Source organism: Barbus barbus (genome assembly GCF_936440315.1).
Source record: "Barbus barbus genome assembly, chromosome: 11".
Taxonomy (NCBI): domain Eukaryota; kingdom Metazoa; phylum Chordata; class Actinopteri; order Cypriniformes; family Cyprinidae; genus Barbus; species Barbus barbus.
Window position 1 is genome coordinate 18,761,115 of NC_136739.1, and position 12,218 is coordinate 18,773,332.

At 37.5% G+C, this 12,218-nt stretch overlaps 3 protein-coding genes across 3 annotated transcripts; all 3 read left to right on the plus strand.

Moving 5' to 3' along the window:
- Positions 1-727: 727 nt before the first annotated feature.
- Positions 728-1,374, plus strand: LOC306877354 (gamma-crystallin M2-like; the record flags this gene model as incomplete). The annotated part of the gene is made up of 2 exons (XM_079429075.1): positions 728-970; positions 1,102-1,374. Exons 1-2 carry the CDS (start codon positions 776-778, stop codon positions 1,372-1,374), a joined length of 468 nt encoding a protein of 155 aa, XP_079285201.1. The 5' UTR covers positions 728-775.
- Positions 1,375-5,543: 4,169 nt separating this feature from the next.
- Positions 5,544-6,287, plus strand: LOC306877419 (gamma-crystallin M2-like; the record flags this gene model as incomplete). The annotated part of the gene is made up of 3 exons (XM_079429195.1): positions 5,544-5,555; positions 5,667-5,915; positions 6,015-6,287. The coding sequence occupies 3 exons, from the start codon at positions 5,544-5,546 to the stop codon at positions 6,285-6,287; spliced, it is 534 nt and encodes a 177-aa protein (XP_079285321.1).
- Positions 6,288-10,926: 4,639 nt separating this feature from the next.
- On the plus strand, positions 10,927-11,572 carry LOC306877353 (gamma-crystallin M2-like; the record flags this gene model as incomplete). The annotated part of the gene is made up of 2 exons (XM_079429074.1): positions 10,927-11,169; positions 11,300-11,572. The coding sequence occupies exons 1-2, from the start codon at positions 10,975-10,977 to the stop codon at positions 11,570-11,572; spliced, it is 468 nt and encodes a 155-aa protein (XP_079285200.1). The 5' UTR covers positions 10,927-10,974.
- Between the last annotated feature and the right edge of the window lie 646 nt (positions 11,573-12,218).

Sequence of the window (12,218 nt, forward strand, 5' to 3'; positions counted from 1 at the left end):
AATCTTTATATATATGCAGTTTCAGTCCGGATTGTACAAGATGTGTTCAAAGGGATGTTTCCGCATTTATATCATTACAGTTGTCTCTTCTGTGATCAGCTTAGAGTACATGAGTACTGCAGAGTGAAAGCAGACAACAGGATTTATTTCACTAGTGAATAGAGTAGAAAATAGACTAGAGGTGGAAAATCCTGCATACAGTACATACATTCTTTATAGCATGTGATAATCAGATAAAGTTCTTAGATGTTAAAAAGTTAGCACAAATTTGACATTCACATCTCAATCTACAACATTTTTACAAAAATTGTAGTACACACATGGTATACCCACAAAGGTAGGGTCAAAGGTATTCAAAGAACAATTGAACAAAGAACAAAAAAGAAAAAAGAACAGGAAAAATTACAAAAGCATGTATGTTGGTCCTATGATGGTCTCTATGCCAACTTGCACTGTCAGGAATTGACTAACAATAGAGGCCCTGTAGTCTTTACTCTTGGACTTGTATAAAAGCACAGGTGACAGCAGTCAGTCAACAAGCAGAATCAGCTTCAGCTTCTTCTTTGTGGAACTACTGAGGATCAGCCAGCGCAACCATGGTGGGCAAGGTAAATTTCAATTTAGTATTAAATTTAATTCAAATAACTTTAATTTCATAGATATAACTACAAAACATTAAAAGAATAACTTTTTTTATGGAAAAAATAAAACTTTTTTTTTTTTTCAGGTTATCTTCTACGAGGACAAGAACTTCCAGGGTCGCTCTTATGAGTGTATGAGCGACTGTGCTGATTTTTCCTCCCACATGAGCCGTTGCCACTCTTGCAGAGTGGAGAGTGGATGCTGGATGATGTATGATAATCCCAACTACATGGGAAATCAGTATTTCTTTAGGAGGGGAGAGTATGCTGATTATATGTCTATGTTTGGAATGAACAACTGCATCAGGTCCTGCCGTATGATCCCCATGGTGAGCTCAATTTGAGCTTGTAAGATAACATATCATCAAAAATAGATTTATCTTTTATTTAATCTTTTTTTTTTTTTTTTTTTAATTTTGCCTGATAAAGTTAAACTAAAATGACTTCTCTTCCACTACAGCACAGGGGATCCTACAGAATGAGGATCTATGAGAGGGAGAACTTCATGGGTCAAATGCACGAGATGATGGATGACTGTGACAACATCATGGACCGTTACCGCATGTCTCACTGCCAGTCCTGTCATGTGATGGACGGCAACTGGCTCTTCTATGAGCAGCCCCACTACAGAGGCAAGATGTGGTACTTCAGGCCTGGAGAGTACAGGAGCTTCAGCAATATGGGTGGCATGAGATTCATGAGCATGAGGCGTATCATGGACTCCTGGTACTAGGGTTCCAAAGTTTCAATAAAATAATTTGTAACTAAACATTGTGTTTTGGAAATTAATACCACCAATATTTACCTGATTAATGAACACAAAAATACATCTTAGCTTAACACACTCATAAAAAAATAAAATAAAAATAAATTCACAAAGCTGGAAACAAATAATTCATTATTCAAGACCTGTTTAGGATGAAAGCCAACAACATTTTATAAAAATCTCAAAAATTAAAATATCAGCTAGTTTTAAAATCACTATATCAGCTGTGCAACATTAAGTCCACAGCCAGAGACCATAAATGTCTTCAAAAATAAGTTTAAAAAACCACCAGGATATTGCAACCTTGAACAGGGCACTTGAGCCTCTTAAACCTCATATTACAGCAGAGACGGGGCCGTTGAGTAAAGCGCACGACTAAGAAGTAGAGTTCTAGAAAGTAATTTTAATAATTCCAAAGGGAGAATAGAACAACCAGATTGGCACAAAACAAATAGCAGACAAAGGAACAGAGGAGAACACCAGGGATGTGCAGAGAGTTCCTCAGGGGCAGGGGCTCAAATGTAAAAAAAGGGGTATAAAAATATAGGTCAAAAGATTGGATATATTACTATTTTATATTTTTGCAAGAAGTCACTTATAGTCATCAAGCCTGCATTTATTTGATCAAATAAAATTAATATACTTTATGAATTTACTTTGCATTTTATGCAATGTTGATTTATTAACAATGAATAGCATTTATTTAAAATATATATATTTTTTTTTTTATTGGAACGAAAAAGTTATAAGCAGCACAACTGTTTCCAACATTGATAATAAATCAGCATATTAGAATGATTTCTGAAGGACCATGCATTGAAGAATGGAGTAATGATGCTGAATATTCAGTTTTGAATCACAGAAATAAATAATTTTTTGTTAAAATAGTATAAATGTATATTAAAATAGAAAAACATTCTTTTAAATTGTAATAATATTTCACAATATTAGGCTAGTTTTTTTCTGTATTTTTGCTCAAATAAATGCAGGCTTGATGAGCATAAGACACTTTCATAATGCTGCATAATTATCAAAAATGGTAATATAATAAAGTCCTTTCACGTCACCATTTCGCCAGCCTACACTTCACATAACAGGCCTGTAGGTGGCACTTGGGCTTCATTAACTAAGATAGTTTCATCAAATAGTAAACGGTGTATATATCATACATAAATATAAGTGAATTGATTAGCGTACTGATTACCATTATTGCGACTTTTGGCGCTGCACGGTTTTGTGCAGTGCTTTTGTAGTCATTTAGCATACATTTTCACAGCGATGTAATTTGATTTATAAAATTAGACAAATCGTAGCTCCAGATCGCTCCATAAATACGCTTGTCGGTCCCATGTAATTTTCAACCAATTTATGAATAAGAACGTAAAATAACCGCTCCACTTCCCATATTAGCCCCTTTCGCACCGCAGGAACCTTTTCATAGTACCCAAACTAATTGTGGAACTACCCACTTTTTGGCATGTTCGCACCGCAGGAACTAGGAACTGTTTTAGTTCCCGGAACTCTGTTTGGAGGAACTAAATTAGCTCCTACTTCAGAGTAGGGTCTAAAACGCCCGGCCAAGGCGGAGCCAAAGGGACGAGGGAGCCCGGTGGAGCTGGTGGATCGATGGGGGACGGTGGAGGTGAGGGAGCCAGGAGCCGAGGTGGAGCCACTGGGTCTATGGGCCGAGGCGGAGTCCGGGCTTCGGAGGCTGGAGGCGGAGGTGAGAGATACTCCAGCCCCGGCGACGCTGGAGGATGGCAGACCCACGGGGCTCGCACCGTACAGATAGGGGGCTGAGGGCGATCAGGGGAGCTGCCAGACGACAGCGGTGGAGGAGGCAGGATAGGGTGGGAGGATGGGCATTTTCGAGGAGTGGGCACAGGAGGGCATTTTCGAGGAGCAGGCACTGGAGGATCGGACACCCCCTCTCTGTCCAGCAGTCCCAGATCCATCTTCAGCTCACCCTCAGCCGCGGTGCAGGGGACTCTCCGTCGTCGGTGGGCTCTGGGTCTGGAGTGGATCTGGCGAGATCATCCTCAGGGGAGACTGTGAGGGGCGATCCGTTTCTTGCCAGAGTCCACTCCAAGAAGGCGGTGAATTCCGCTTGAGGACCATCTTCGGACGACAGCTCTCTGCACGCGGTGTTGAGGCTTGCGTTATAGAATGAGCAGAGCGTGTCGTCCGGGTAGCTGGTGAGTTTCGCGAGGGCCAGAAACAGTCTGGTATGGTCCTCGAGCGCACGCTCCCCCTGCTCCAGCAGGAGGAGGAGGAATTTGGGGGCGAAGGAAGGGATCCATAGGACACAACGGAAAGAAAAACACTGAAGGAAAAAAAACGGAAAACAAAACGGAGGGTAGACGCAGGTAACCATGTTATTCGGGTCTTCTGTCACAATCTGTGATGGAAGGAGTGAGGAGATGAGGAATCAAGTTCAACAGTCTTTAATTTAATCCAAACAAGGGGAATTCACACAGGAAACGGCTGGAGACACACGAACATGACGAAGTAGACCCGACAAACACTAACAGAAGGACTGGGGCTTTTAAACATAGGATAATTGGGGAAGACGACGAGACACACCTGGAATCAAATTAACACAATCAACATGAGGGAAAAACTGGGTCATAGGGAACAATCAAGACAGTCCACAATCCTGACATAGACAAATCAATCAACATCAATTTCAATTCGATACAGGACATTTTAGCCAGCTTGCTAGCCATAACTTTATTTTTTTTAAAAAGTAAATGCTTGCCCATTGTCAGTACACAAATTGATGAAAACATTCCTGATTTATGCAATAAAATATACATTCAATCAATGTCAGTAACCGGTAGGACCTGCACTTCCCACTTATGCTCTCTTTACTATCTCCTTGCTATCAAATCACAACTCAAAAAGTTAAGTTGTTTAAGCAAATTGTGCAACATATGTGTATAATTATGTCATTGTTTACTCAAGCTCATGTTTTCTAATATCTCACTTTTTTTCTTTCTTCTGTGGCACAGAAAAGTTTTATGTGAGTTATGTGTCTCCTGGCTGCTCTTTTTCTATACCATGAAAATGAATGGGATTTGGGGCTGTCAAGTTCTAAAAAATATAAAATACTATAAAAATATATCATAAAGTATTCACCGGTAACACTTAATTTTAAGGTGTCCTTGTTACACGTTACATGTACTTACTATTATAATAACAATTAATTATGCATTATTACATGCAAGTAACCCTTAGCCAAACCCTAATCCTGACCCTAACCATATATTAAGTACATGTAGTTAATTAATATTACTCAGCAGCGAGAAGTGTTTGCGTTTGGAGCAGAGGTTTCCGATACAAACCACAGATGTTGCGGTGATTTAAACTAGTTTAAAGGCAGATGAAACAGCACTGCCATTCTCATCAACACTGACATGGAAAACAGGAGAAACATAGTGCAACAACAATGCAGTTAGAACACATTTCAATCCACAAATCCCCAACATTTACAATGGATTTACTGTAGTAACAGTAACAGTGTGGTATTGTGGCAAAAATGTAGGATATTCATATATCGAATTTTATAATATAATTAATGTAGACATATAGCTCAATTGAATGTAATGTAAAGGAAGTAATAAAATATAGGCCAAATTACAGATGTTTTTTGTTAAAAGCAGTTTTGTGCTTTTTTATTTATACAAAATAAATTTGTTAATAGACAAAATACCATAAAGCTATTCTATAATCATTAAAACTTTATAAAAACGAGGTTGTCAGTATTTATAGATTTTTACATCCTCAGCAAAAATGAAAACTACTGCTACTGTCAACTCAAGCTACTTGTGTGTGCATATATATATATATTACATATACTATATTTAGCTTAATAGGTGTTTCAATCCTTTCATTTTGTAATAATAATAAAAAAAAACATTAGAATCATGACAAAAATGTTTTAACATGTACATAATAAGCTTTAGTTATAATGGTCTCTATTTGAACTTGCACAGTCAGGAATTGACAGACAATAGACAGGGTGTACTCTTTAGTCTTGATCTAGTATAAAAGCACAGGTGACAGCAGTGAGCCAACAAGCAGAATCAGTTTCAGCATCTCCCTAGTGGAACTACTGAGAATCAGCCAGCGCAACCATGATGGGCAAGGTAAACTTAATTTCAACAACAATTTTTCATTAAATTGAATTGACATGAATTTAATTTTATAGACATAACTATAAAACAGTAAAATAATAACTCTTAAGTTAATAAATACTTTTTCAGGTTGTCTTCTACGAGGACAGGAACTTCCAGGGTCGCTCTTATGAGTGCATGAGCGACTGTGCTGACTTTTCCTCCCACATGAGCCGCTGTCACTCTTGCAGAGTGGAGAGTGGATGCTGGATGATGTACGATCGTCCCAATTACATGGGAAATCAGTATTTCTTTAGAAGGGGGGAGTATGCTGATTACATGTCTATGTTTGGAATGAATGAATGCATCAGGTCCTGCCGTATGATTCCTATGGTGAGTTCCCTTAAATATTTGGTCACAGATTTATGTCTACATTTGAACTCAAGTTGGGGTGACAAAAAATTAAATTAATGTACATCTCTTCCACTACAGCACAGGGGATCCTACAGGATGAAAATCTATGAGAGGGAGAACTTCATGGGTCAGATGTATGAAATGATGGATGACTGTGACAGCATCATGGACCGTTATCGCATGTCTCACTGCCAGTCCTGCCATGTGATGGACGGCAACTGGCTCTTCTATGAGCAGCCCCACTATAGAGGCAAGATGTGGTACTTCAGGCCTGGAGAGTACAGGAGCTTCAGCAATATGGGTGGCATGAGATTCATGAGCATGAGGCGTATCATGGACTCCTGGTATTAGTGTTCTAGTGTTTCAATAAAATTACTTCCATACAAAAGCAAATGTGCTGTGAAAATGAGTATTCCACAAAAACACTTAAATTAACAATATAATTTACATGCTGAAGGCTAATACACTTTTCTTGGTTACTTTTTCATGATAATTGTTATTAACCCTTTTCCCGCCATTGACAGAATTTTCTGTCATTTATATGACAACGCTTCTCCACCATTGACAGAATTTTCAGATTTTGTGTTTTCACTGTTAGATGGTAAGAGGCACTCTTCTGAAAGAGTACAGAATCTCCTGATCAAAAGACAGGCGAAGAAGCAGAAACAAGCAGTGTTGGGAGTAACGCGTTACAAAAGTAATGCATTACAGTAACGGATTACTTTTTGATGTAACGCAGTAGTGTAAGGCATTACTAATCAATTTGCATTAATATTTTATTCGGTGCATGTTCAGTAACGCTTGCCTTACAACACAATTTTAGCCCCAATTTTATTTTTATTTTTTTTATTTAAAGTCGGGCTCCGACTTTTTTTACACCTCTAGGGCCGGGCTTCGGGCCAATATTCACGTCACAGTTCAGACGTGGGCCAGTCCTCGGGCCTGTTTTAGGCTTCTCCTTATCTTTATATTTTAGACATCCATCAATTATTGATTGAAAAAAAAAATTGCCGCGCTGGTGGAAATAACATGAGTCCGTGTTGCCGCGACTGTCAAGAGTGGCTCGACGGTGTTTAGTGTCCCGCATCAGCAGCGAGCCGTCAGCACAGCTGAAGAGTTCTGCATTCAAATACACGCAATAAAAGCCCCTACAAAAGTAGTTACCATGAATGTGTCCAGGGGGAAATAGTAAGGATTCGCCATCTCCTCGTTAGACGCGCCTTTAGAGAGAAGTGTATCTTCACGGATAACGATTATATTAAATAGTTTTTGTTTTTGTTTTTATTTATTCTGTTAAGTAGTAATTTAAAGCTTTCTATAGATATATTTATCATGTCTGTGAGGCATGTATTCGCTGTCTTTCGGTTCATTTTCGTGAAGCACTCCTGTTCAAGATAAAAGCACAACGTTTTGTTGACATTGTGAGTGCACACAAATAAAAATAGACCCTTTACAGTTACGAATGATGTATTACTCTTACCTTTATGATCAAAAATTACAGCGTAAGTTGTTTCCATTGAAAAAAAATTGCAATTGATTGCGCTCGTGCCTCCATGTCCTGCGCTTTAGCTTCCACTCTCCACACAAACTACTGGATGCAGCGCACATTTATCTACGTTTAACGTTTAAACATTGTTATATGCTTGAACTGTTTTAGTATATCTATAGATTTTATTTTAGGCAAGTCATGATGATTTGAGAAGGCTAAATTGATCAAACATAAGCTATGATCAGCCTGCCGGTCTGCCGTTGGCCGCTTGGTCGTTACTTTAAGAAAGAAAAAATTTATTTAATGAACAAAAAATGCTCCAAACGTTTTTTTTTTTCTAAATGAACAACAAAAAGCCGGAACGAAATATAAACACTTTGCCATTAGGGCAGGGCTCTAGTACATTTTGTCATTTTAGAATGTTAAGTCCTACTTCTGTAGATATTTTGGTGAAAGTAACTCAAATGTAATACAGGAGTCATGTAACGCATTACAATTCTGAGACAGTAATATTGTAAGGTAAGGAATTACTTTTAAATAACAGTAACAAGTAATCTGTAATTTATTACAGTTTGGAAGTAACTTGCACAACACTGGAAACATGCGATAGCTTATGCAAACAGAGGCATGTGTAAAATAACGTGACCATCAAACATTAAATAGCACTAAACAACCCAACGTTACCGAATGAAATGTCGACGCTAGAAGTAGTATAGGACTGTGCAAGCTACAAAAATTTGATTTTCTAATCTTTTTGTTCAAAATGTTTTTTTTTTTTTTCACTGAAACCTACATTCAAGTGTTGTTAAAAAAGGAATGCAAGAAGCTATAATAAAACAGGTTTTGCAGACTCTTTCTTTTTTGACACACTGCATGTTCATAGATTTATACATCAAAAATATTCTGGGGGCCATGAAAGTTTTGTGAAAATTATCATGAATGCTAGTGGTGGCTGGCATTTTTTGTAAATGCTGGCGGGGAAAGAGTTAAACAGCTAAAGGCCTCAAAAGGGCAGTATCAAATAGTTCAAATCTAGAGTTTCAGGTTTATGACAATGACTGAACATGTCATTTATGAGAAAAAAATGAGGGAACCTTATCTTTAAAAAACCTGAATACATCTGAATATTTTAAAACAATTAAAAACAAATAAAATCATTTAAATTAAACACTTTCTTTGTTTGCATTATTTATTACAAACCCTGCATACCAATGTGCATACCCACCCTATCTGCCCTAAATAGTATTGAAAATTACTAATATCACACAGAATTTAGAATGGATGGTATGCACATTCGGACGCAGGCAAAGTCTTCATCAGTGATAGATAGACAGTGCTTGATTAACTACAAATTTTTGATCATCCTTCTGAATATAAATTTACAACACAAGTCTCCCTCTCTCTCTCTCTCTCTCTCTCTCTCTCTCTCTCTCTCACACACACACACACACACACACACACACAAAAGAGTTGGTATGCCTATCGTTATGAGGATATTTCATAGGCATAATGGTTTTCCACTGAGCTAATGAGGACATTTAGTTCTCATGTAAATGTGGTTAAACCAGTACAAACAGACACACACAATCACACACGCGCAATCTTTAATTTTGATTACCAGTCCTAGATGTAGTTCAAAAGCATTTCCCTGTAGGCTATCAAAATGTATACAAAGCAAATTACTGATAGCCAACACAGACCAATAAAAACATGAGTTTCATTACTTTGTGTAAGTCTTCATATGAAGAGTTCATTAGCAAAAACAGCTAACTCTGTTTTTAACAATTTTCAAAAAACACGTTTTTTCTTTGTGCATTCCAGTTAATCTCAATCAAACTGCAGTTGGGTTATTTTGATTAGGTTAAAATACAGCTAACTAACACATAATAACAAATAAAAAAAACGTAATATATTCTTATGTGGGAAGTCGTGGCCTAATGGTTAGAGAGTAGGACTCGTAACCCAAAGGTTGCAGGTTCGAGTCTCAGGACTGGCAATGATTGTTGGTGAGGGGAGTGAATAACCAGCAGTCTCTACACCCTCAATACCACGACTGAGGTGCCCTTGAACCCCCAACTGCTCCCTGGGCGCTGCAGCATAAATGGCTGCCCACTGCTCTGTGTGTGTGCTCACTGCTGTGTGTGTGCACTTTGGATGGGATATCATTTATAAATTATAAATGATCTATGGTAACCCATAAGAGCATTTATGGGTTACCATACTTGGACACGTCACGTCACTTTCACTTAATTATTTGTGACATTGCTCAGGATGTTTAGCTGCAGTAACGTGATTAAAAACTATAAACTGCAAATAAAAATGCTTTTCACTGTCAACTTGTAATAACAACTACAACTGATATATCAGTCTAAGTGAACAGAGCTTTTCCTAACATTTCTTGCAACACAGTCACTATGGCACTGTGAACTTTTTAGTTACTACTGACACTACAAAGACCTAAATCAGTACATAAACAAAATGATGTTAGGTTACTAACAGTAATTTAAATTGGTATAAATGTAAATACTCTTATTGGTGTGAATATGTTTAGCTGGCTTTAACACATGCAGTTTAATCCACAGCATCTATTTTTCAAAATGTATTTAAAATTTGGAGAAGGGAAAAATAAAATAACAAAAAACAAAAACAATAACACCAATAAATATTGCTTACATTATATCTGTACCTTGTGCTTTTTGTATGAATCACTCAGCAACATTGATAATTGTATATACACAATTTCATAGAAACACACGGATACACTTTTTAGACATACATTAAAAAAGAGCAACAGCTAAAAGCAAAATAAATGGTTGAAGAAATGGACAACAGTTGCTATGGGTTATTGTCAGTAACATCAAGGCAGAACTTAGCAAAGGGACACTGTATAAGACTGTATATACCAAATGCTGTAAATATACATTTGCAAAACAACTATAAGTGGCAAGTTTCCCCACAATGGCAAAAGCATTAAATATGGATTGTTTAAAATAATGATAACAATAGAAATACTGTATATCATAAAGCTACATATGAGGTCAGTGACTAAAGGTCTAGTCTAGCTATTTTTTTTAACTCTGAATATTACACAGTTAGAAATACCTAGCTGAGAGAAATAATAGGCTACATTTAGCTGTTTATACTTGTAATTACATCACTAATACAGAATACAAGAAATTGTTGAAGTGTTAGGGTATTGATAAATAAGAGTGCTAAGAACTACATGACGAGCTTTAGCTAGAATGGCCTCTATGCCAACTTGCACTGTCAGGAATTGACAAACAATTAGAGGCCCTGTAGTCTTTAGTCTTAGTCTAGTATAAAAGCACAGGTGACAGCAGTCAGTCAACAAGCAGAATCAGCTTCAGCTTCTCCCTTGTGGAACCACTGAGGATCAGCCAGCACAACCATGAAGGTAAACCTTATTCCAACACCATTTTCCACAAAAAAATTATTTATATTTCACTTTACTTCACTAAAATATTACATTTGATTTTTCAGGTCACTTTCTTTGAGGACAGGAACTTCCAAGGTCGCTCTTATGAGTGTATGGGAGACTGTGCTGACATGCACTCCTACATGAGCCGTTGTCACTCTTGCAGAGTGGACAGCGGATGTTGGATGATGTATGATAATCCCAACTACATGGGAAATCAGTATTTCTTTAGGAGGGGAGAGTATACTGATTACATGTCTATGTTTGGAATGAGCAACTGCATCAGGTCCTGCCGTATGATCCCCATGGTGAGCTCAATTTAAGCTTATATAAGTTAATATATAATCATAAATAGATGTATCTTTTATTTAATCTTTTTATTTACTTTTTAATTTTGCCTGATAAAGTTAAACTAAAATGACTTCCCTTCCACTACAGCACAGGGGATCCTACAGAATGAGGATCTATGAGAGGGAGAACTTCATGGGTCAGATGCACGAGATGATGGATGATTGTGACAACACCATGGACCGTTACCGCATGTCTCACTGCCAGTCCTGTCATGTGATGGACGGCAACTGGCTCTTCTATGAGCAGCCCCACTACAGAGGCAGGATGTGGTACTTCAGGCCTGGAGAGTACAGGAGCTTCAGCAATATGGGTGGCATGAGATTCATGAGCATGAGGCGTATCATGGACTCCTGGTACTAGGGTTTATATTAATAAAATACTCTCTCTACAACAATAAACATTGTCCTGAAAATTAATGCCGCTATTAACAAAACCAATTAAATAAATACAATTATTTCTCTACAGAAATTCTGAATTCTGAAAATAATCAATGCCACTATTACAGTAGCCCCCCCCCCCCAAGAAACACACACACACACACACACACACACACACACACAACTTCTCTGCTTAAAAGTACACACAGTATGTAGTTGCAGTGGAGCAGTCTGGTCACATGGGAGTGTTTGGTGCCTTGGACGAACTGACTGGGTTGCATCTGAAATCTTGCAATTATGACAAAGCACCAATGAAACCTTTAGCCACACCCTGATGAAGAAAGAAAAGTACATTTTAAGTTAAAAAAATTAAATGATGCCTTTTAAATCATTTACAATGTATCAATATCAGTTAATTAAATTTGTGATGAAACAGAAGTTTCAACATTTTTTTTTTTTTGGCACAAATCCATTCCACAATCCATTGCACAACAGGGAGCATTGATGCTGACTGGAATTGTAATAGAACATGTACATTTCATATTATAGGCCTACCTCAAATAGCATAAAAATAATATCAAAATGTAACAGTCCTGCCTGTTGTTGATAAATACCAGTGGTGATGTTTT